Below are 27,663 nucleotides of genomic sequence, written 5' to 3' on the forward strand. Positions count from 1 at the left end.
AGATAAAAATTCCAAATAGTGCAGGGTCGCACATATACTCACAGCTACCATGTGTGTAAGTTTCAAGGTTCTTGTGCTTATAGTGTATTAGGAGATAGTGACCAGGACGGACGGACAGACGGACGGACAGACGCCGGAGCTAACCACAATATCCCCACGATTTATAAAAAAAAACGTGGGGATAATTAGACGATATAAACAAAGTATTTTTCTGGAACCGTAATACACAGAAAATTACTGATTGGTACGTACAACCGTACAAAGTTTGTCCAAATTAACCATGGGGATTTGAAAGTGGCTACGCCTCATGGCACATGCTTAACATAGACATATTATGCAAAATAATTTCGAAAAAAGCGTTCTCTTCACAAAGAATGGGTAAGCGACCAAGGGCCATCCTAGTCCTCTTGTTTGAATTTCTTTTTAGGTTTAATATTACATATTTTAATTTTTCTTATCTAAATAGATATTCAGCTTCAAGGTCAGTTTATCAGATAATTAACAGAACTTGTTTATGAAACTGTCAAACTGTGAAAAAAGTCTATATACAGCTGTATTATATGCAAATATTGATTTAAATCCTTTAAGGATGAACACGTTTACATGAATTACGTGTAGTGCTTATTCTTATAGTATCGGCCCTCCTCATTGTTTCGTTAAATGAACGAATCCACGTGATTTAAAAAAAGTTTTAATGTATTTACTGTTTATTAATGGCAATAACGGCAATGATTACCTTTATTTTGGCAAGTAGGTAATGTAAACTTCAGAGTGATACTATGAATTTTAAATTACGTTACACATTATTGTGTAAGTTTGTTAATGGTTTATTAGTAGCTTAATCGAATGTTATATAAGCCGCTTATTGTTGACAACTTTGAAAAGATATATAAAGAGCAACATGAGAAAGCGTTTCGTTTTTAAAGCAACTATTTATGGAACAAGCACAGTAGTTTGACAAAACATTTACGTTTTAAATGCAGTTTCTGCTGTTGCGTCAAAGAGTACACATTTAATAATAGATTGACATATAAACATGCTTGTTTTTAATCTTTTAAATTAAAATATTAAGATGCATTTATTAAGAGGGCCGATATTACTGAAACACATGCTAATTATACTTGTTGTATTTGTTTTACAGATGCCTTGATTAAACTCATGTTCCTTATTGGTTATATGTTGGAGTAACGTTAAATAAAGTATGTATCTTAGGTAACTCAATGTTCAATTTAAAGTGGCCCGACCATTTTCATATAAAGATATCCCATTTGAAATCAATCAAGTTTCTAGAATTAATCACATAAAGAAGTCCGATGGTTCTATATTATGTGCATTGCATTCATTTGTGCATTTGCTTTGGATGACCCCTATTGCTATTGTGGTCACTAGGTCAAAGGTAAAGGTCACTGTCACAATAAGTGTGAATTGTTTCCGATCAATATCTCACCAACAAATTTTCCGATTGGCTCGATACTTCCCATGTGCACTGGACTTGGACAGTAGATGACTCCTATCGAAATTGGGTTCACTAGGTCAAAGGTCAAGGTCACTGTCACAATACGTGGGAAAATCGTTTCTAATCAATAACTCGTCAACGAATCGACCGATTGGTTTGATACTTCTCATGTGCATTGGCCATGGACAGTAGTCAAGAACGAGAATATTAAACTTGAGTTCTGTATCTAAAGGTATGACTCATTCTTCTGCACCTTATGCAGAAAGTCAACAGTGTTTAGTGGCCCTAAAAGCCATTAAAATCTCGATCCAAGTAATCATTTACAAAAAAAAAACGCGATACATCAATTTATTTGAGCAATACAGGATATGCGAGTTTTACTTTTAATCTCACTTGAGAACACAGTCGCCAAAACAGACAATCGGTTTGAAAATTAAAGGTTTACTTTGAGTGCTTCTCGATGTGAAAAATAACCTGAGTTATTTGTCAAGTGTATTGTATATTGCAAGTGTGCTACGTAAAAAATGTATTCCCGCACATTTCTCTGTATTAGTTTCTCCAATGTAAACTATGTAAATGAAGTTTCTCAAAAGTTAACACTTATATTTTCGATTTTTATGGAAGTTTTTTTTAAATAGAAGTCTTTTCTTAACTGTTCCAATCTGGGACGACATTACGCATATGCATTAAGCCCGGATTTACCAGATACCGATCCCTATATATATTTTATATTATACTAATCATACTAACTTTGTACAGGTAACACATGTGTCGTTTTTGTAAATCAGAAATGTATATATCACAGAGTATACAGTACTACACATACATATTTAGGCAGGAAATCACAACAGTTGATACAATCATCATAATTACCATAGCATACATTTTTCGACATAAAAACGGCATTATGCAAATGGCGGACCGACATCGAGACATGTTGTACATCCGAACTCGAGCCTATGTAAACCCCGTTTACCGGCTCTATGAGTAGCCAATAGAAAACGTTTTAATGCGTAATTTAACCAAGTTTTACTGTCAAAGCGATGCGTCATTTAAAAAAAAAACAATTCGACAGTTTGGAAACGTTTTCACTTTGGTATGTAGTTCAACGCACATTTAGATTGCTTCTAATTGTTAATGTATTTGCCCTTTATTCGATTGTGCATGTTATCTACACTTTGTTATGCCTTTTAGCGATTCGAAACGCCGCTGCATCGAACCCAAAATCCCGTTACAGCGCCTAGACAAATTGTAAATTGTTGGAAGATTTGCTTAGCTTGATGTCAATGCTATGATTTATCATCCCATATTTGGGTGAATTTCTGAAATACACTTAAAGGTACTTCAAACGCATTCTTTTTATAATTCAAAACACTTAAAACGACGTAAGCTGTCAACTTGACATTTCGTTTATTGTTGCTTGAGAATATTTTCTATAAAATTGCTTTAAATCAATCATTTATGACTCATTAATTTATGTACCACGTGCCGGTGTGGTTTCGTTATGGCGCGTATGCAAATGGAAGTATGCGGACAATATCGCTTTTCGTTTTAATAATATTATTTTCATATGATACAACATATCTGTTCTAATATTAGCTCTGCCATAAACACTATCCGAAATAGTAATGATCTTTACTAGTAAAATGTGTTTTTAAGACGTAAAAATATGTTTAATCTGCTCATATTCAAAATTTTGACGAAATTGAATGATAAATAATCGAGAAACTATGAAACAAATATTGCATTAGACGTACCTTTAAGTGTAGTATGTGCTTGAATTAAAAAAAACAACAGCATAAATAAAATTACATTACTACAATACATCTCAATTTTAGCATTTCATATATATTTTCAGCTGATATTTTGAAATCTATATTACTATTTTTTCACATAATTTGTGACAGTTTGAGAGTCATCGTGAAACAATTGTTAATTATGAAGTTGCACTTGTAATTTTTGATTATTCTCTTTCCAATAATTTGAGTCATTGAACGGTTTTGACTAAAACGGTATTGACAATTTTGAACACATACTATAATTAAAGAACTATGGTCGTGTACGCGTCTTTTCGGACCTCATAAAATATATTATGCTTTATGTTTCCTTTATATTGCAAGTGGTTTATTCATGTTACCTAAACGTGAACAGATTCTGTGTTTGCTTAACGGTGCGAGGGAATTGGCAGACCGTTACCTTTATGGTAAATTCACAAAAAAAGAGGGCCAAGATGGCCCTAGTTCGCTCACCTGAAAGGAGTCGGTTCATTCAATCTTTACCATACGTCAAACTTGACCTAGATATTGTCCAGACAAACATCCTGGTCAAGTTTCATAATTATTGAACCCAAACTCTGGCCTATTGAGTGTTTTTTGTTTTTTGTAAGATTTGGTCTGGTGATCTATATTTTTAGTTGACCCCCCTTACCAAGCATCAAACTTTGCATACAAAAATAACTATTATGACCAAGATTCATAAAATCTTAAACAAAATTGTGACCTCTAGAGTGTTTACAACGATTTTGTATAATATAGTGAAAATTTGGACAATCTAAGGGCAATAATTATGGCATTAATTATGTGATATATATAAAACCAATCTTTGCACCAAGTTTCATGATGATTAGGCAAAAAATGTGATCTCTAAATATAAGAAAACTGCCCCCGGCAGCTATGTTATTCAACTGACCGGAACCATTTTCAAACTCAACTCTCATATCAAGGAAACAAATGTTCTGACCAAATTTCATGAAAATTGGACCAAAAATGTGACTTCTAAAGTGTTCACATGTTTTAACTATATACATATAGAGAAAATACCCTGCCCACTGGTGGCCATGTTTTTCCACTGATCTTGACCATTTTCGAACTCGTCCGAGATATCAATAAAACTAATGTTTTGACCAACTGTCCTGATGATTGGGCAAACTTTGTGACTTCTTGAGTGTTTACAAGGTTTCTATATAGCCAAATAAGGAAAACTGCCCCCCCCCCGGCAGCAATGTTATTCAACTGACCGGAACCATTTTCGAAATCAACTCTCATATCAAGAAAACAAATGTTCTCACCAATTTTCTTGTAAATTGGGAAAAAAATATGACTTTTAGAGTGTTCACATGTTTTCACTATATACATATAGAGAAAAATGCTCCGTCCACTGGCGGCCATGTTTTTTTCACAGCAGGTTTTTTTTCACTTTTTGGAAAGATAGCCCTTGGTTTTGGTATTGGTAATTTTATCGGCATTTTCATGAAATTGGGAAAATAAATTGATTAGATTTTTTTTTCCACACGAAAAGTCCACTGATTAGGGAAATACTAAATTTGATATAACTCTTTATAATCATTCAAATTAAAAGAACGAAATCATATAATACTTTGTAAGTTGTAATTGAATTAAAATTGAGATAAAATACGCATTAGACACTTCTTTCTAAAAAAAAAATATTTTTTTTTTGACATTGGGAATTTTTTGCCACATTTTGGGAAAAAAGTATACTTTTTGGGATTGGGAACATAGCCGAATATTGGCTATAAAATCGGGCCAAAAAAAAAAACCTGCACCGATCTGGACCATTTTCGAACTCGTCCGAGATATCAATAAAACCAATGTTTTGACCAACTTTCATGATGATTGGGCAAAAATTGTGACTTCTATAGAGTGTTTACAAGGTTTCTCTATAGCAAAATAAGAAAAACTGCCCCCCCCCGGCAGCCATGTTTTTCAACTGACCGGAACAATTTTCAAACTCAACTCTCATATCAAAGAAACAAATGTTCTGACCAAATTTCATGAAAATTGGACCAAAAATGTGACTTTTAGTGTGTCCACATGTTTTCACTATATACATATAGAGAAAAATGCCCCGCCCACTGGCAGCCATGTTTTTTTCACCAATCTGGACCATTTTCGAACTCGTCCGAGATATCAATAAAACCAATGTTTTGACCAACTTTCATGATGATTGGGCAATAAATTGTGACTTCTAGAGTGTTTACAAGGTTTTTCTATAGCCAAATAAGGAAAACTGCCCCGCCCACTGACGGCCATGTTTTTCAACAGACCGGAACCACTTTTGAACACAATCAACATATCATTAAGGCAAACATTTTGACACAGTTACATGAAGATTGGGCATGAAATGTGACTTCTACAGTGTTTACAAGGTTTTTCTGTTTTTTGACCTAGTGACCTAGTTTTTGACCCAGCATGACGCAGTTTCGAACTCGTTCAAGATATCACTGGGACAAATCTAATGACCAAGTTTCATGAAGATCGGAAATAAATGTGGCCTCTAGAGTGTTTATGAACAAATGTGGACGGACGACGGCCGGACGGACGACGGACGGACGACAGACAAAGACCGGTAACAAAAGTACGCTATCATCGACTTAAGAGTTTTTAGTATTCGTGCCGCGTGTATATGTCATATAAAAAAGTAATGTCATTATATTAATGCACACACGATTATTAGCATAACCTAAAATTAGGACAATTTTTTTTATACTGTAACGGTATACAGTTCGAAGCGTATTGAGTGGATTAAGCTTACACTTAGAATGATATTATCCTGCTTCTGTGATGAATTTCACACTATTGAGTAATTAAATTGCTATGGTATACAATCGATATTTTCTATAAATTTTAATTTAAAGTTTGTTCTTGCAATTATATGCTACGAGGCTAATGTTAATTAACGCCTGTATGGTTTTTGAACATGTGCGGGCTTAGTGCGAGATTTGGCATACATTTAAACCGATTAAACCACAAATACTTTGCATTGACCGTTCAAATTTGGTGACACCAGCTGACTGCAGCGTGATTTATGCAGTGTGAAAAATGTTGTATTGTAGGTATTGTCATGTATTGTAGAGGCCATTTGTCATGTTAATTAAGTAAAAGACTACCTGACAAGAATGTCTCCCCTGATAATATTTCTGAAGTTTACCATAAGCTTGTTGTCACAAGGTCAAGTCTTAGAAAAACGATGTTACCACTCTTGATGCCTTATTTATGGCTCAATCTTGATAAATCTTGAGTAACGTACATTGTGTACACACCGGTCTTACTGGAATTGTGGGAAGCACTTCTTTAACGAGTGAAAAGTAAAAGCGAAAGTAGGTCAGGTAATCGTGCTTCCGATAATCGCTATCAGTCTTAATAGAGATTCAAAATCACATTTAAACATTATTACATAACATTTCTTTAAACAAAATTCCGTTTTAAACACACAATAAAAAAATGATTTTTCTTTTATTATTAACATTTTCATTCCTACGCAGAACTTATTTGGCGGAGGAATAATTCACCAAACCAGGGGAATGTGATGCGTCTTAGTATAAGGGTGACAATAACGTAGTGACGTCACCATCTATGTATAAAATGGAGTAACGTAACGAATATCTGAACATGATCAATTGAACATAAGAACAACTATTTATTTACAAAAAGAACAACTGTATGGTGTGGCCTTATGTTTAAATAAGCAATCATTAAATGGAGTGACCTTATGACAAGTTATGTACTTATTTTCCTAGCCGACTTCCCCATGTACTGTCAAGCAGAAAGGCCAAAATGTAATTTATTAGTTACACTCCTTTGGTATTTAGCTGAACTTTTCCTGATGTTACATTCTATCGTATTGTGTATCATGGGTATTTAACCAGTCACTAATTGTATTAAATAAAGGAGGACAGTCCACGATTGACCGCTGTACAGAGAAGTCGTAATTGCTGGTTGCCGCAGGCGAGGCCCGTGAAGGGTCTTGTTGTTATCTTGTACATTACGAACATTAAGAGGCCCGTTAAGGGTCCTGCTGTTATATTGTAGCAACATTGGAAAACGTCGTATTAAAATTAAATAAGGAAACCAATATCGCAATGCAAATTAAATGGACTTGTCTACGTGTATCGTGTACCAATGACTACATGACACTTGGTCAGAATGTTTATCTTGAAACTATTTTGGCCTAGTTTTTATCTTTGTGAAGTTCGTGCAAAAACTTGGTAACGAGGTCAAATCTGAGAATAGCTAAGTTGTTACCGCTCTATAGTCCGACTTTATAAATCAATCTTGGTCAGAATGTATATCTTGAAACTATTTTGGCCTAGTTTTTATCTTTGTAACGTTCGTTCCAAAACTTGGTAGCGAGGTCAAATCTTAGAAAAACTTGGTTGTTACCGCTCTATATGTGGAATCTATAAATCAATCTTGGTCAGAATGTTTATTTTAACATTTTCTAGGCTGAGCTAGAATCTTGGTCGCTTGCCTTTTAAAAACTATGTCATCTTGTCAAATATACTTTAAATGCCAATACTTAAATTTGTGTACAACGTTCTTTTGTCTTTTCCAAAATGGATTTCTACTGGTAACTTATTGTTTGGATTGTTGTATGGGATGTAAACTGTTTAACCAACGAATGTGCAACCTTACGTGTTCAATGTGGAATATTCCAATCGACTCGATTTATAGCGAATTGATGCACACGTTACAAATAGATTTTTTTCTGAAATAATTAGAAACTATGTTACACTTGCCGACGTTCAGTGAATATAGAATTGATTGTTTTAATGGGATCAAATATAGTTCTGAATAATGCCAATCAAAATAAGCTTGCAAGTCGTTAGGGATTAAATGGGTTTGATATTTGAATAGGGTTTTCATTATTTGTAAACGTACATGTAAATGACATATAATGACATTTTTTTAAATGTGTAACGTGGTTCTTTTTTGACAAGACATCATAATCACGTAAACTTCTCCGCATCTCTGTTGCTATTGTAATTAATTGTAAATGTTTGATTTTAATATCTTAACGAACTTTGTTTTGCTACATTGTTTTGTTAAAAAAATATGTCACATAAACAATTTGCAATTACAAATTTGTGTTCCGATTAATATAACGAATTAATTATTTAACACGATTTATATCACTGTAAGAACAAGCTCAAGAACCAAATTGTCACATGTCCCGAGTTACTCGTGGTATTATTCTGTCGTTTAAACGTTTAAAATTTATAATAAAGTTTATTATTGCAATATTATTTTGAATACTTTTTTAAACACAATTGCTGCTATGATTTAGATGTCTCTAAAGAAGCTCTTCGATCATATTATATAAAACACATGGTTGTTTTAAATGTTTTGTTTAAGTATCATTGAATTTATGGTACAATACTACAATACATTTTTTATAATTATATCTATTTCAAAACGGCTCGTTGAACCTCTCCTGAAAAATCTTGTGTAATAATTATGTCATAATATGTTCAAAACATTGGCGTGATACTTATGTTAAATTTAAGTATTTCTTAAAAGTTCTTACATCCAATAAATTAGTTAAGAAATCACTTTATTATAAAAAAATATCTTTGTTGTGCAAACTTTTAGAGATTCACGTGTGTGTCAAGCATGTATAAATATGTGTTAGATAGTAATACAAACAAGAGCAGAGGCCAGCAAAAGTAAGCTGCCTCTGACGTATCGGTAGACCTAATTACTTGACGGAGAAGCCTATGTTTTACCTTGAACTGCAGTTTGTTGACATGATATTTTTATCGAAAAGATCTTGTTCAACACAAGAATTCAGTGAACATATAATAATGCGCTTTAGCAGAAATTACAGGTGCTCCGGATAGGAACCTGTGCTTTTAGACGTGCATCACCTATGTATTTATATATTCAAGTAGACGACAATAAGTCAACACAAATGAGACACAATGTAAGATGGAAACAAAAGGTACAGTTGTTCATGTTCCATGTTTTTTTCTAATTAACTCATTCGCACTACTGAACTTCATAACATAAATGTCCGAAAATAAATAATGCTTGACGTCAAGACATATGAAAACACGTATTAGTCGCGTAATAACAGTGTGTTTTTAACAATGAATTAGTGCTACAAAGCATTTATAATGTCGAAATATATGTAAATGCAATAGAAGTAACAACGGTATTAACTATTACAAATTTTGTCCGATAGTTATCTCCCTTGTGTGCATTACTGGATTTCAAAACACTTTATCTGGGAAAATATTGTTGTTACTTTATTTTTCTATAAATATTACTATTATATTGATGTCAAACTGCAATGTATATGTTCCTGATTGATCGTTCAACTATTTTACTATTTTGTGTTAAAACATTAAAACAAATGTAAGCTAGATATTGCGTAGTTGATTGAAAAAGCTTGTATTTATGAGATTCTATAAAATACAAACTAGCCAAAAGATTATGTAAAATAACAATGACGTCCTTTGTAACTTATTAATGGCACGATAAAACGTTTAATCGTACGAAAACTGAAATGTCTAGCATTTCAAAAAATGCAAACACTTCAAGATGATAAATGTCAATATACATACTTTTCTGATCGTTTCTTAAATATATGCTTCAAGTGGAATTAGGATATTATATACTTGTATTTTTATAACCATTTGACTATGATAAAGACAGCGAGTTTGATTTAACGGAAATTACGAAACAATTGTATACGAACATAGGTTGTATTTATTATTTAGTGGCAGTCGGTACGCAGATGTACAGGCGCCATGGGGTTCCAGGGATATGAACACTACCTAGGCTAGAATATAAGTAGCATAGGACAACACTTTTTGTTTAAAATGTATTTCTTTTTTATTCGCTAAATATAGAATCTTGCAAAAAATGGCGCACAAGTGCCTACAAGAAACCACGCAGTTCCGGTTGACCAGGCAGTGCCAGTTGATCGACACTGTGGCTTCATCAGGCATGCGCAGACCACCGGAACTCCCTCACATATACACTCTCGATTACATATTCTGTAAACACAGGGCGAACGCACTTTCAAAGCCAGATCAAGCTTTAATGTTATGCACATCCCAAGGCTCGAATTCTCTGATGTCTGTTTTAGAAATCATTGTTTAGCATATTAGTTGGCGGAAATTTACTTCTATTTTTCTTTTGCCTTTAAAATGGTACTTTATTTTCATGTTTGTCATTACAAATTATTTCTAAAAACATAAATAAGTTGTGACTTGTATTTATGGACACGTCTGGAGATGTGGCTAGAGTTTTGCAAATGTCACGCGTTGGTGTCAACAAGAGAATCGACCGCTGAAGAACTAGAAGATGTTTGCTAGATGAGAAACAGCATCAAGGATGTCACCGTGGTAACGGAAAGTAACGCCCCTTTCAAAGTGTCCGCGCTATTACCTGGAACTAGTTGATTTAAGCAAACGATTAACAGGATGCTAACATTCTATTTTATCTAAACTGTACGAATGTTGTTTTAAAAGATATTCTCCGTATACCGTTAAAAGCATATAGAGGAAATGACGAATACAAGTTTGATAAACATAATTATACTCATGTAAGTTAATAGGTATGCAATATTATAAATTTTGCATGCGTACTATTGCTCTTAACTGAAAACTGTATCCTTATCTGCTGATTGATCAAAATGAATATTTTGTGCAATATCGACACAGTGAAATAAAAAAGCAATTTATACAGACTCATGCATGTATATTAAATGTTGATAACACGTTTCAAAAGGAATGCTTTCATAGAGAACAACGAATTATACATTGGTATTTGTTTTACAAAGTCATTCAGTTGTAAACAATAAAATACCTTTCGTTATATTCGGATATTGAAAGGGTGGATTCTTAAAATATTTTACCAAATATTACGAGTTTACCGCACCAATGCAGAATCCTTTAACCTCGGAAAAGCCCGTTTTACATATGCACATCGGTGTATCTTGTTTGTTCAGCTCACAACTTGCATTTGAAACACACACTTGTTGGTCTGTGCTTCGTGCATTACCTATTCAAACAGTGTTAGTAAGTAAGCATGTGTTCATGTTCAAATTGACAACTTTTTTTGCAACGAGAGAAATACGTAAAATTTAACAATACAAACAGTGTTCAGAAAAATTACTTAAAATATTTATATAAATATGTTCATACTCATATCTATCATGATCAAACATCCATTAACAATTGATTAATTATGTTATTTGTATAAACAACTTTATTATAATAACAGGTTATTACTCGTCGCATTTGTAGTCGTTGTATTGGATGGCTTGGTCACAGTTGTTGATTTACTTGTTGTTACAGTTGGGGTTGTTGATGATACAGTTATTGGGGTTGTTGATGATACAGATGTTGTAGTTATTGTTGGTGGTATCGTGCAAATTTGACCAGGCTCTGAAATTAGCCAAGTAATTAATAGCAAACGGCGCTTACATTTATTGATGTTACGTCACGTGAGCTCTAAAACAATAGTATACGTTCTTTTTTGTGAAAATGAATACATTTAAAGGCGTTATTGTATGCACTGATAAGCGTATTTTGAAATATTATAAAAATCACAAACCCACAAAGTTAAATATGCAAACGGATACATTTATCTCGGATGTTCAATAATATATGTGGTTTTGTTGGTCATTGTGTATACTGAAAATAAAATATACTACTCTTGTATAATTAAGCATTGAACGCAAATGCTTTAATATATTTTTCTTTTGTAATGTATAAATGCTTACGTATGTGGCAGGATCCACCATCACAAATCATTGTATTAGCTATACAGGGTGTCGTTTCATTGCATGCAATTAAACCTGAAATTAAGAGAATGTCAATAGGGATTTAAAACAACTATAAATAGGTTTGAAGATAATTTAATCTGCGAATTTGATAATAAGCAAAATTTCCAAAATTAAATGTTTTCTTTTATACCTAATGATAAAATATGACATTTCTGCAGTGAAATAACAGCAGTGAAAATAAACAAATTGTTATTTTCACAGGTTAAAATAACAAATTTTCGGAAATGCTTTTTCTATTTTTAGATTATCATATCAAGATTTTTATGATCACGAGTGAATTAAAATCGGTATTCCACCGAATCCAACAAATTTTCTTTTTATTTAATGCTTTTTTTTCACCGTTTATTTACATTGTAAAGAGTTTCATTGGAGAATTTCGCTGGAATACTGACGTCATTTCGTCAAAAAAATGACGTCATTTTGTGTATTGTAATGTATTGAGGCACGCCACGGGAGAAAGGGTAACTTTTCAGCGAAAGGGAAACAGCTGTTAATTATTTTCTTGAAAAAGGGGCATACAAAAAACAGGAAATTTGTTCATGTCAGTGTAAGATCGTTTGTTATTTCACTCGTGATTAAAGAAAAATAATTTTTTCACTCGTGGATGCGCCACTCGTGAAAATATATGTTCTATGATCACTCGTGAAATATCAAATGCTCTTACACTGACATCAACAAATATCCTCTATTTATTTTATGATTTCCGGTGGTTAATAGAGAAATATCAGTGAAACAAGGGCTGTTTGTAAAACATGCATGCCCCCCATATGGGCTATCCGTTGTAGTTACAGCCATTGTGTGAATATGTTTTTTGTCACTGTATGTCAATGACCTGTGAAATGTATCCAATTAATAGTGCAAAAACCAATCAGGACCTATACTAATCAATTATATCCATTATATGATTGAGTCTTTGATTTTTTGGATTCCTTTCACACATTTTGACTTATTTGACAATATGTGAAACGTGCACACAATTTGTTATGTTTTATTTATTAATGGTAATGAAACATGTTATTTATAGCAGTTAACTCCCCTAGTCAATGACCACCATAGATAGCAATGCAATCTGATTAAAAATAGCCAAGGCTAGTGTTGTGTATTGGGCAAATGTATATAAGTGCAACTTGACCACATGACCAGTATCATGTGTTTACCACACACAGAAGTCAGTTATGTAATAGACCATTAATTCCACTCCCAACTTTGGCCACTTGCCAAGATACTGACCAGTATCAGATGGGGTTGTGAAACTGTGTAAACAGTGAACACCAGTCCATGTAATACTGGCCTACCACTTGTACTAGTTGATTTGGAGTTAATACAGTAATGCATGTACAAATGAGACACTAAGCCTAAAAGTTAATTATATGTGCCTCTGAAAACTAACCAGACGAGTGGGTTGAAATTTACAATCTTTACTTGGCATTTGAGGAAATCTGAACTCTCAGGGTTTGGATAGAACATCCCCAAATTAACTTTTCTTTACACTGTTGTTATTTTTGTTCAATACACAAATATTAACCTAACTTTACAAATCCTGTACAGTAAAGGAAACTAAATCTAAGTTGATATTTTAATATGCTTGATCCTATTTATGTATTAACATTGTTTTAAACATACAAACTGTGTTGCTGTTTTTCAATTAACAAGCAGATTAAAAATTAATTATATTTTTATGTATAATTTGAATTGACAAAATTATATGCAAGTTGCGTAGCAAGAATTACATGTTTGATTTATTGTCAGTGAATCGTGACATTTTTTCAATGTTTCAGACCACCAGTTTGTCAAAGCTATCAACCGCTTGGATGGTCAAGCTAAATAGAATTGACCCAGCAAATCACAACTGTCCTGTTGCCATATAATATTACATATCATATTACATTGGTTTTTTAAATGTTGAATTCTCACGTCATTTCCATAAACATAGTATTTACTGGCACAGAAACAAAGGCTTATACATCATTATGAATTAACATGTTTCAAAAATTCAATTTGTAAGTCTCTTTACTGGACAGTGTAAAAACAGAATAAACTAGTGACCTGAAAATCAATAGGGGTCATCTGCGAGTCACGATCAATGTACCTATGAAGTGTCATGATCCTAGGCAAAAGCGTTCTTGAGTTATCATCCAAAAATCATTTTACTATTTCGAGTCACCGTGACCTTGACCTTTGAGCTTGTGACCTCAAAATCAATAGGGGTCATCTGCGAGTCATGATCAATCTACCTATGAAGTTTCATGATCCTAGGCATATGCGTTCTTGAGTTATCATCCGAAAACCATTTTACTATTTCGGATCACCGTGACCTTGACCTTTGACCTAGTGACCTCAAAATCAATAGGGGTCATCTGCGAGTCTTGATCAATCTACCCCTGAAGTTTCATGATCCTAGGCGTATGCATTCTTGAGTTATCATCCGGAAACCATTTTACTATTTCGGGTCACCGTGACCTTGACCTTTGACCTAGTGACCTCAAAATCAATAGGGGTCATCTGCGAGTCATGATCAATCTACCCATGAAGTTTCATGATCCTAGGCGTATGCATTCTTGAGTTATCATCCGGAAACCATTTTACTATTGCGGGTCACCGTGACCTTGACCTTTGACCTAGTGACCTCAAAATCAATAGGGGTCATCTGCAAGTCATGATCAATCTACCCATGAAGTTTCATGATCCTAGGCGTATGAGTTCTTGAGTTATCATCCGAAAACCATTTTACTATTTCGGGTCACCGTGACCTTGACCTTTGACCTAGTGACCTCAAAATCAATAGGGGTCATCTGCAAGTCATGATCAATCTACCTATGAAGTTTCATGATCCTAGGCGTATGCGTTCTTGACTTATCATACGACAACCACCTGGTGGACGGACCGACCGACCGACCTACCGACCGACCTACCGACCGACCGACCGACCGACCGACCGACATGAGCAAAGCAATATACCCCCTCTTCTTCGAAGGGGGGCATAATAAAAATGATATTTCACTGTTTCAAACAATGAAAAATAACACCGAAGAATATCGGTATTTTTCACTGTTTTACTGTGAAATTACGTCATTTATTCGACGAAATGACGTCATAACTCCAGCAAAATAATCCAGTTAAACTCTTTTACGATGTAAATAAACGGTGAAAAAGCTTAAAATAAAAAGGAAATTTGATGGATTCAATGGAATATCGATTTTAATTCACTCGTGATCATAAAAAAATATATTACTCGTGGCGAAAATACTATTTTATATATTCACTCGTGAAATAAAATCGATATTCCATCGAATCCAATAAATATCCTATATTTAATTAAAACAATAAACATAAATAATTGTATATCTGATCCATAAGCAATTCAAAAGAACTTAAGTGTTTTTTAAAATAGTTATACGTGCTTTAGTTGTTTAATTCATTGCAAATATTCACGTATGAATACACTATTGTAAATAATAAGCATGAGCAATTAAGTTTTCGCGACGTCTCGATGTCCCTGAAAGCAAAAATATCAATTGAATTTTCTATATCATGATGGACTTTTTTAATGGTTCGCATTTATGCTAATTAGAGAATTATAACTGTCATTTGATTGCAAAGATAATATTAACTATTTAATACCATTATTATTTGAAAACCTTGACATGAAGCGTTCTGCAGGGATATATTTTAATTGAACAGTGTCGATAGTATTAAACGGAATATTTTTCGTCAATAAAAAACTATTTAAGATTGTTTCTTTCCAAATATATGATGAATATTTATTTTTCATATTGCATGTATAACGCGTTTTTCATAAAAAAATATAGATAACAAATAATAACGTTTAACATAAAGCGATATTTCAACTTTTATCATCATAAGTTAAAATTGTGACATGTTCGTCACTTTGGGTTTTCATGTCATGTTTGGTAAATTACAGTAACATTTAGAGTTGGAACTTAAATGCAACTTATACATACCTTTAGTTGCACACTTCATATTTGCATGAAAAAGGTATTTTACATACGTTTTTTTTAAAGATAAATCATGCGGCATATGCATTATACGTTGCTAACAAATTCAACAACAAAGAAAAGTGCACAGAAAAAAATCAATATATAAAATAAGCTTATCAACTTTGGACATGCTCGTATCTTCAAGTATATTATTAACCCATTTTTGAAACAGTAAAAGGTATAATTACATACATTTTATTATGAATTTCATGAAACGCAGTTGTCAAACGTAAACGTGGTAAAACATCTTACGAGGTATATTGTAAATAAGGTGACTGAAGATTGACCATAACGTTTAAGAGCAAAAAACGTTAGTGTCTTAGCACAGTGCTATGATCGTTTCTGGAACCACAAAATTATGACACTTGATTTATGAAGTTTCCGCTCAATGATACGACAGTTATCTGTATGTCTTCGCCAAAACGGATCGTTTTTAGTTTGCTATTAATGGGTTCATGTTTGTTTAACAAAATACCCAAGTGTTTAATATTACTACTTACTTTTATTCGTATAATTATTTTTCCCAATTGCAACTCCTGCATTTAAGATATTTGTAAAATACATTTAGTTATATTCATGACGAACCCACGAACACCTCTTTGGATATTTACTATATTAAACGTGTTTACTGTTGGTAAATATTAAATTCTAATACAGTGATTGACTTACTTATCCCGTAACATCGCACTATGAACGAACCAGACAACAACAGGACTAACATCACAAACGTCGGTGGCATCATGCTGAACACCCAGAAGAGATTATACGTATTACACAGTGAAATGAACGTACAAGTCCTTTGAATTTACTTCTTTTTTAAATAAAAATTAAAACAATTAAGACGGAACAAAGACGTACTCTACACACACCAGGTCGAGTTATCTTTGAAAGGTCTGGAGATAGGGCTATTTATAATATGACGTCTCCATGGTAGCTCTTATCTGTTTACGGAGCTGCGCGTTGGTCTCAACATGAGCTTCGAGAAGCCCTGAGCTGTCGTAATGTTTAAAGGTTACGATTAAAAGACATAGATTTGACATTATTAAAATTAAACGGTAGTGAACAAATAACTTTGGTTATCAGTTCAGTGTACAATAAATAATTCACACAATCTCGGTTGGTTTATTACACCCCGCAGTTGGCGGAGGCCTATTGTTTTTGCATTGTCCGTCCGTTTTTCCTTCTGTCGTCCACTTTTGTGTCCGGAACCATATCTCGGAACTGCTTTGACAGATTTATTGAAACTTGGTATGAGAATATAATATAATATATGTATAAGAGGACAAAGCAAGTCAAATGTCGTCGAATTTTTATTTGCAAATAACGGAGTTATGGCCCCTTTTGACTGGCAAATAAGCACGCGTTTGTTATTAAAGTCACACGTTGGAACTGCTTGGGAACATTTAATTAAAACTTGGTATATGGGTTTATATATGGATAAGAAGATAATGCACGTCAAATAACAACCGAAACTATTTGTCAATGACGGAGTGATGGCCCTGTTTGACTTGAAAATTCCCTTTTGACATAGGATTGTTTCTGTGTTGAGCTGTATCTGTAATACAGCCATGAAACCTACCACAGTTGGTCTCAATCAGCTGAGGCTGAGTTATATGCAAGACCCATAACCATATATGCAAGTTCAAGGCCATACACTGAGGTCATAGAGCACTAATATTGATGAATAATTCATAATTTAGCCATTACTACACTATGTATCAAAGGATTCTGAAATAACTTTCTACATTTGTTGTCCTTTCTCTGTCTGTGTGTCACGGGTAAGACTCAAGTCTCTAGGGTCAAGGTGAAGGTCCTACAATGGGGTGAAATGTTAAAATAAAAAGCTCAAAGCATTCAAGAAGAGCTAGTGTTTTTATTGAACACAGCTTCCTCTGTAGTAAGAAAAATTAGGTAAGTATTAACTGTTTTTAAGTTCTGTATTGTAACTACGGGTACTACATATATAAAGCTTAAAATATGTCAATGGGGTCAAGTGTATTGTCACTAAAAGAAATTTCGCATGATACTATAAAAGCTGAAGACAATTAAAGGGCAATGTCTTTTGGCACCTATTAGTTTACTGATTTTTTTTCAGAATGAGGAATGTACTTAACAAATAATCATGAAATGTGTGTTGCGTTGGTTTTCGTAGAAAATTAAGTAATTGGCCTTGATGAAATAGTGTTGAGACATTAATGGCGTGGCACTATATAAGTGTGAATGTCCAAATTATACATCTGGACTTAAAACTGAACGTCCAGGCATTTGGTCACATAGTTAATATAACCCTTTTAAGCAAAATCACCTTGAACACACGTAATACAGGTAAGCGATCTTGGGCCATCACAACCTTCTTGTTCTTTATTTTTTACAGGTTTAAATTTACATAATTATACTTCTCCAACTTTTGCAGATATCCATTTTTAAGGTCATGTTATCAGATGTCTAACTGAACATCGATAAACAAAAATCGTCGAATCGGAAGAAGGAAGCTAAAGTACGCAACTATTGATAAGCGGCCTTAGCAATATGCACAATTGGATATGTGGTCTTATCAAGTCTTGATTTGAACGTTTTGTTAATTTACATTTCTTGATTTAACTGCGTAACTTCCGTTAAACTTCATTCAAAGTTTTTTCTTTCAATGTTTATATGTGTAAGTACTGATTATTCATTTGTATGGCAACTCATATGTTACGCTATCTAGTTTGAGGTAAAAAATGACTGCATTGTATCATAGTAAGTTCAGTGTTAATTTAACGCAGGTAAAAACCATTTTCCTGCATAATCATTTTATGAACGTTGCACCTTATGCTCCATTTAATAACGTGTTTCCTTTGGAAAAAATGTGAAAACGAATACAAAATCATCCCTTACTATATTTTCACCCCGCAACGAATATCTGTGAAATATTGTTTCGATTTCTATAATGACGCTTCAAGTACCAAAGAATGATTAAAGTACATTGGAGATCGATCCTATTTTGTTGGGATCTGAAGTTGCGTCTTAACCGTCTGCACATGATAGTTTTTTAAGATTTGCATAAGATAATCCCCGGCGTATTATGGCCTTGATAAAAAAATCACATCCAAGCAATTATGTATGAACACCGTCGAAAGACGAACGATACATTATCTGTTTATGTTACTTTTTACGACGGTGCAAATCAGACAAGATATGCGATTGATACAAAGATCAAAGGTTTATTTTGAGTGTTTGTCGTTGAAAAGAATGTCGAAAGCTTGTCCGTATGTTATAGGCAAGTTATTGCATGTAATTTATTTTGAACTGACATGTTTTCACTCTACTGCAAGTTCTGTCCGTCTATTTAAATGTATTTGTTTCGAAATACCATTTCTTTAATTGTTAGAATGATATATAAGTACAATCGTGCTGCACGTGTCAGTTATTACGTCAGTACTTCGTGGAATATAAAATTTAAATCAAATATCGACAATTCAAATATTAAGTCGACTTTTCTATTCACACGCTTTTAAACGTACGTGCAATCTCCTTTGATATCCATAATAATATCACAAGTATTTCGGCAGGTGAAAGAAAATCGAACACAATTTTCACTCGACTTTAGACTGAAGTATATGTTTTAATAAGTTATTTTTCTTGTATCTGATAAGCAATATACTTGATGCAATATCAACAAATGTTTTACTGATTTTATGGAATTTTTGAAGATGTTAATGATGAAGGACTTTCTCGGACCCCATGATATACACTATGCTATAAGTGTCGTTAAGATCGTAAATAGTGTTTTCATGCTATTAAAATGAAGAAAATATTCTTTGTAAGCTCACAAATGCAAGTCTATTACAAGAACGTTTATCCAGGACACGGGAGAGAATGGCGTCATTTTGAGAACACTAACAAATGATGTCATTGTTTTGAAAATTTGACGACTAAGTATATAAAATTTATGGGTTTTTTTAACTATTTTATACATTTACTGATTTGCCATTCGATGTATGTATTTGTCTCTAATGCACATGTATGTCTTCAAATAAGCGGCTTAATCACTTTTACATTGTGTATCTTTAAAATTATAACAATAGATTGTAATATATTGTCAGTTCGGTTTCAATAAAATGTGAGATTGCATTTTAAGACGGACAGGTACCATTGCTGGAGAAGGATGTCACAACGTTTACGAATGTTTCGATACTCCTCAAATGCCATTAAGGTCGAGCTTAGTTTTAAATTGGAGTCATGGAGAAGGATTTTTTCATTTATAATGCAGACAGCAATGTCAAATACGAACACCCGTTCCTTATTTTGTCTTTGTTAAATTATTTATATGGAAAGATTTTTAAGAATAACGGGGTTACTAATCATGATTTCATTGATGATGTTGTTGAGGATTTCACAGTTTTTATAGAAAAGAGAATAATAAATATACTCATGACAATTAGTAAAAACGTTTCATCTCGGACATTTTTAGTTCGCATTAACAAAATGATTGGTGGAATGATAAATTTGTTTACACATATTAATCGCCATGTAACGCACCTGACCATTTCAGCGCGGTAATATACTTGTTTGACATATATGATATTCGTGGACTTTTGGCGCGCGTTTCAATAATGACTTCGTTAATGATCATTTATAGTTACATGCTACACTAACTTACAGAGAGAAATATTATGCGACGCAAAATGAACGCTTTAAATGCCGATTAAAAACATATTTTAATGTCACTCTGTGAATATTTTTAGCGAAACAGTATACGTCAATTTTACGAGTACACATGCAAAGATCCAATAAATGATGATATAAAACTGGGTTTTGGTATGTGAAGTCGTGATTCATTCGTCTGTACATGTTTTGTCTATTTGCAGTAGAAACTCCTCTGCGTAGTTTGGCATTGAAATTCTTAAACACATCATATTCTTCTTTTGCTCCCGCACCCCCTGATAGATAAATACATGTTGACAATAAATAATCGGCCGAATTAACCGTTTAATATACCAACGTGAACATCAGTCAAGATAGGCAAGTGATAAAGGAATTACATTTTTGCTTCGATGGCTCTTTGTTAAAAAAAATGTCTTTGGATACTACAAAGAAACTCACATCAACTGACAAGATATTTTCTATGACATTGACCTACTTTTGGAATTTGATTTTACTAGAAGGTCAAATGTATTGATTAAACGAAATTGACGCTAGAAAAGAGTATGCAACATAAACTCACCACTATTTTCTATTTCACTAATAATATCTATTTATATGTAGATATGCTGACGTTTAACCATTTATTAAAAAAACTGAATGATATTTAATCCTGAAAAAGTATGTTATACTTAAAAAGGTAGATACTGTCAATATTGTATTTTGTTTCAAATGGCTCTTTGTTCCATATTCAGCAGCATATAGGAGCAATATTTTTAATTCATTTGATTCATACTGTCCAAAGCTCTAGGGTACAAGGTTAATGCATGATTGTTTAGGCTTTATAACTTCGAAACAGATTTCTCCTCTCAAATTCGTAACACAATCTTTACCCTCTCACCTGAATTTATATTTTTCAGATTTTTGTTTACATGATTTTACCTCTAGATTTAAAAGATATTCTTTTCAGGGTGATTATGTCAGATGACTGTCAAATCATGTTTCTAATAATGTAAAAGCGGAAGAAACGTTTAGGACAGCGTAATTATACAAATATTGATAAATCCTTTATAAGATGATGCAAGATTGTGAAGGATTTGTCATACATTATTATTTTAGGGTGTTAAAGTTCGTTTAGGGAAAGAAAATTGGGTGGCACTATATAAGTGTGAATGTCCAGATCATGCATCTGGACTAAAAACTGAACGACCTAGTCACATAGTTAATGTAGACATTTTAATTTAAATAACTTTGAACACATGTTCTCACGAATTTATAATACAGACAAGCGATCTAGGGCCGTCTCAACCTTCTTGTTTTCACTTTAAATTTTTCGGGTTTAAATTTACAGTATTACACTTCTCTAACTATCGCAGACATCCTTACTAAAGTGATAGTATCAGATGACTGACTGAACATCGATAATTGTAATACTGTCGAATCGGAAAGAGGGAGCTTAAGTACGCAAATATTGATAAGCGGCCTTAGCAATATGCACGATTTGACATGTGGTCTTATCAAGTCTTGATATTAACGTTTTGTTAATCTATATTTATTGTTTTAACTGAGTAGCTTCCTTTAAACTTCTTTCACATTTTTATCTATTTTATTTTTATTTTATATGTTGTATCTGTAAGTAGAGATTCAATAATAAGGGCCTCTTAAATTTTTATCTATTTCATTTGAGACAAAAATGGATGAAGTGGATCACAATGTGGTAGTCTATTAATCTATAATGATACTTCAAAACCCCAAGAATGATTATATCAATTGGAGATCGAGTCTATTGCGTTGGGATCTGAAGTGGCGACAAAGCCGTCGCCACATGATGTTTTTTAATATTTGCATAAGAAATTATGTCCTTGAAAAAACATCACATCCAAGCAATCTTGTATAAACAGTCGATAGACGACCAATACATTATCTGTTTATAGTACTTTTTGTGCGACGGTGCAAGTAAGGCAAGATAGGCGATTGATACAGAGATCAAATGTTTAGTTTGAGTGTTTGTCGTTGCAAACATGTCGCAAACGTGTATGTTATAAGTAAGTTATTGCACGTTAACAAATTTGACCTGACATGACCTCGCTGTACTGCAAGTCCTTTCCATCAAGCATGTCTGCGTAGTATCGGTCACCTTAAAGGTACCTTTCAACGTTTTGGTAAATTGACAAAATTAAAGAAAATTGTTTCAGATTCACAAATTTTTGTGGTTGTTATGATATTTGTGAGGAAACAGTAATACTGAACATTTACCATGCTCTAAAATATCCATTATATGCATCTTTTGACGATTTAATAACCTGAAAATGATAAAGCGTTGCAACGCGTAACGATTGCATAATTTGGAGAGTTATGTTGTTGTCGTTATATTTTGTGACACTACGAGGATTGCTTATATAACGTATAAAATACATCACTGATTGTATGAGCACGGCTTGCCGAGTGGTCTAAGCGTTAGACTTTTATTCCAGGGGTCAGTGGTTCTAGCTCAGTTTAGGGTTACTTTTCTTTCTTTCTTTAATTGTATTATTGTTTTATACTGGAGCTTTTTAGATCAAATGTTTACATTTATCAATACAAAGCATTTAAAGACAAACTTCAATATCTGCCAAAATCTGTGAAAAGGTCACTTTAATGAATACATACGAATTTTTGAAGAGAACAGATACAAAAACACGCATGTTTTACTAGCTATAATTACCCCCCCCCCCCCCTGTAGTAATCTGTACCATGTTCAATGGTTCTCATAATATCGACCCTTCTGATTGTTTGCTTAGGTTTGTTACTATGCGCATGTGCTTGGTCTAAACATAGTATCTAAATGGAAAACCGAAATTCTTGCTCATATTGTTCGTATAATATTTTTACATTTTATTCAAAAGTAAAGGGCATATAAAACACTTGATAAAGCTACTATTGATAAATAAACAAACTAACATAATTGCGTGTTACGTAATTTAAAAATCAAAACATCACCCTGGAATAAACATGACCTACTTTCAAATGAACACCGAAAATCATGAGAATGATGGTCGTAATAGTCACGAATAACCATCATATAAATTAAACCTGATAAAAAAATACGTTCCAGCACCTTTTGAGGGTTTTCGTTAAAGTCACGATACTATGAGAAGGGCAGATCCTATGATAATAAGGGATATATACATATATTTGTTTCGAGTAAACATTTCTTCAATTGTTGGAATTATATATAAGTGCAATCGTGACGCACTTGTCGGTTATTAAATCAGAACTGCATTCACATAAAATGGTATTCATATTTCGACTATTCAAAGATTACGTCGACTTTTCTTTTCACACGCGTTTACTAGTACGTGCTATCTCCCTGTGTTACCCACAATAATATCACACGTATATCGGCAGGTGAAAGAAAAACAAACACAAGTTTCATTCGACTTTAGGTGAAATATATATTTTAATAAGTTATTTTTCTTGTGTCCGATAAGAAATATACTTGATGCAATGTCAACAAATGTTTGAATTAAATTTAGCGAGTTTTTGAAGATGTTAATAAAGAAAGACAGGACTTTCTCGGAATCCATGATATACAATATCCTGTAAGTGTCGATCAGATTGTAAATAGCGTTTTCATGCTATTAAAATGAAGAAAAGATTCTGTGTATGCTCATCAATGCAAGTCTATTACAACAACGTTTATACCAGAAGGGAACGGGAGAGAATGACCGTCATATTGAGTAAACTTGCAAAAGATGTCATTATGTGAAAATTTTACGACTAAATGTATTAAATGTATGTTTTTAACTATCTTATATATTTACTGATTCGCCATTCGAGGTGTGTATTGGGCTCTAATGCACATGTATGTGTTCATATAAGCGGCTACATTATTTTAAAGTGTGTAAGTGTCGATGAAAACAATAGATTTAAATATATTGTCAGTTCAGTAATAAGTTAATGTGAGATTTCATTTTAAGACGAACAGTTACCTTTGCTGGAAAAAGATGTCGCAACGTTTACGGATGTTTCGAGACTCCTCAAATGAGCGGTACCATTAAGGTCGAGTTTCGTTTTACATTGGAGACATGGAGAAGGATTTTTTTCATTTATATACAGACAGCCATGTCAAATACGAACAACCGTTCTTAATTTAGTCTTTGTTTAATTATTTATATGGAATGTATTGTTGATATTAAAGAGGTTACTAAAGAATATTTCATTGATGATGAAATTGATGATTGCACACTATTGATATAATAGCGAATAATAAATATGCTCATTACTATGAGTAAACACGTTTAATCTCGGACGTTTATGGTTCGCATTAACAAAATAATTGGTGGAATGATAAATTTGTTTAAACATATTAATCGGCATGTGACTTTTAACGCACCTGGCTATTTCAGCGCGAAAATATACTTTTTTAACATATATGATATTTTTGGACTTATGGCGCGCGTAACTGTTCAATGATGACTTCTAATTTTGAGGAAACTTTATAACAACTGTTCATAAACCGCTGGTAAACATTAAAAGAAATGATACTCTGGTAAACTTCTTTCAAAGTTGTTTGCATATGTAGGATTCGTGTAAAAAATGTATTTAAAGAGTGAACGCTTTATAACATTATCTATGAAATCCAAATGCTCACATATTTTGGTTATTAGTTGTTCGCTTGCGAACAACTAAGGGTAGTACCACCCGTTTCAAGCCAGTTTTTCCTAACAACGATAAACCTGATAACTGCCGCATTTTCCGCATCCACGCCGAGAAAGAGTTGTATAATTTATGCCAGAGGTTCAAGTTCTTCAACTTTGTTCATTTACAAATGGAAACATAATGTGAATATCGTGTTAAATGGAATATTTTTTAATAGAGCGTATATAGAAAAGAATCAATACAGAATGTTAGAAATATACGTGTCGCGGAAGAGATTATTTATAAATGATTAAAATAGTCCACTATCTGCGGGGTTAAATTTGATGTCTGGGGAAACGTTCTTTTGTTCTCAACAGGTAGCGACGATATCTCATGTATTTTCAATTGCACGGGTGATAGCTACGCAATAGTATAAGTTTAAGCTTGTTTATATTTACAATTCTCGATTTATAAAAGGGTGAACATCAGCTACAAAAATGCTGACTTTGTAATAAAGTTTGATATTTACGTTTCTAAATACATGTTATTAAATTGAAAACAAAAGTTAAACTATTGAGTGTGTTTTTTCACTTGTAAGTCGCATATTCACCGCATGAAATGTGTGTTATTATAGTCCAAACCACACATTAGTGATTGTAGATACAAATTGTACTACGGGAGTTCACATTATATGGCTTATTATGAGTTTATTTCTCCACCATCGAAATACATCGTATGTTAATATTTAGCTCATAGTTTTCTTTTGAAACATTCAAATCACACATTCCTAGCCGCGTCATGCGAACATGGGTCTTATGGCGTTTCGGCCAGCGTAGTTCAAGCCCAGCTTGTGCATTTGCGTAGTCTGGTCAGAGGCGATGCTGTCTGCTATAAAATCACTCAAAGTTTTATGGTTTCATTATGTATCTTCTGACCAGACTGAGAGATGCGCAGGCTGGTTGGGCTATAGCTATGAAGGGCGATTATGACATAAGACCCATTTCTGCATGACGTGGGCCTTTTTTAATCTCATTGTGAGTTGTAACTGGCCTATTTTAGCGCAAAGCATTTTGATATAACATTGAATTCAAAAAAGCAAACACAGCAAACTGGCAAATATGGGTAGCCTATTCAGGCGTTCATGAACGATTTCCAGACGTGCTTACCGAGTACGGAAAAAAATGTGGTTAGATAATTAAACGATTTTCTCTAAACGTGACACTTTACTATTTCGGTAGTGTTTTTTCTCATCTTGAAAGCAAACCTGTTTTTATCAAAAGTCAAATTATGTCTTCCCCTGACGATTTAGTGACCGAGTACAGACCCTGAAATTCTGCGAGATGGAATTTAACGCGTAATTGTAACTGGGCCACAATTTGTGTCTTTGTGTCGTTTGAACATGCAATGAGTAGCCCGGAATTCCATACATTGAACAGTGTTACATCCTTTACGTTGCGCACAGACACAGTGATGCAGCCAAATTTCAGGTGATTTCTCTGGAATCGGCCTGTAAAATATTCGAATGTATTCATTCGTGCCTGCTGGCGTTATGTAGAAAGCATTTAAGGAACGAGTGTTCTTAACCAGTGTTAAGGTAAGGAACTGGTTGACACCGTGTGTACTACTAGGGTAACACGTAATGCATCGACAACAAAGAAAGGGTAAACAGCGCTGTCTTTATGACTACCTACTTCTTGAGTAAAAAAATACTGCTCGCAGATTTTTTATTTTTTATTTTAATCAATTATCTTATTGTATATTATGAATTGTATATTGTGTCAAAAAGGTTTTGCAAAGGAAATTTTCAACATGAAATTATATTCTTCGTGTGATAGGTATTCGATATTCCAACAATATTCATTTAATATGATGGTGATTGCAAATTTTATTTTATATTAACTGATTCTCATTATACCATGTTCATAATATTTTAAATTATTTCAGAACGTCCAAAAAGAAACATGCTGTTGTAAATTTGTCTAAGTTATCTATGAGGATAAACAGTGCACAATCATTTTGACCTGTGCGTTAAGACATACTCTTTATAAATTTGAATGGGTTGTGTTCATTTAAAACTTGCGTTTTAAAAAGCTATAGCATTATTTTGAAAAATGAGTTGCGTCTTAGATTATGCAATAGCGAACAACATCAGTGCCTTCAGCGCTTTGATATTACTTCGCTAAGTAGTCATGTATGTGATAAGGTTCATGCCCCAGGAGTCATATTTGGTAACGTCAAATGTCTCGCCTAGTAGCAAATTAAAATCTTCTTATACGTTTCAAAAAGATAAACATAACGTCTGAATAAATTCCATCGCCCATTAGTTGCTGAATAAAAGGGGAGCAAACATGAATTTAAAAATCACAATCCGCA

At 33.4% G+C, this 27,663-nt stretch overlaps 1 protein-coding gene and 1 long non-coding RNA gene across 3 annotated transcripts; both read right to left on the bottom strand.

Annotated features, from left to right (window-relative positions):
• Positions 1–10,064: 10,064 nt before the first annotated feature.
• Positions 10,065–16,972, bottom strand: LOC127881046 (integumentary mucin C.1-like). 2 transcript variants are annotated; one of them, XM_052428646.1, is made up of 6 exons: positions 16,904–16,972; positions 16,717–16,796; positions 11,987–12,061; positions 11,493–11,648; positions 11,140–11,262; positions 10,065–10,653 (listed from the first exon to the last, which is right to left on the bottom strand). In XM_052428646.1, exons 2-6 carry the CDS (start codon positions 16,787–16,789, stop codon positions 10,571–10,573), a joined length of 510 nt encoding a protein of 169 aa, XP_052284606.1. In that variant the 5' UTR covers positions 16,790–16,796; positions 16,904–16,972; the 3' UTR covers positions 10,065–10,570. The 2 variants fall into 2 exon arrangements, with proteins under 2 accessions (XP_052284606.1, XP_052284605.1); XM_052428645.1 differs by having other exon boundaries at positions 16,717–16,932.
• On the bottom strand, positions 13,281–16,707 carry LOC127881051 (uncharacterized). The gene is made up of 2 exons (XR_008049874.1): positions 14,800–16,707; positions 13,281–14,654 (listed from the first exon to the last, which is right to left on the bottom strand). It is a non-coding gene; the product is annotated as an uncharacterized LOC127881051 (long non-coding RNA).
• Positions 16,973–27,663: the final 10,691 nt, after the last annotated feature.

This window comes from Dreissena polymorpha, chromosome 5, assembly GCF_020536995.1.
Source record: "Dreissena polymorpha isolate Duluth1 chromosome 5, UMN_Dpol_1.0, whole genome shotgun sequence".
Taxonomy (NCBI): Eukaryota; Metazoa; Mollusca; class Bivalvia; order Myida; family Dreissenidae; genus Dreissena; species Dreissena polymorpha.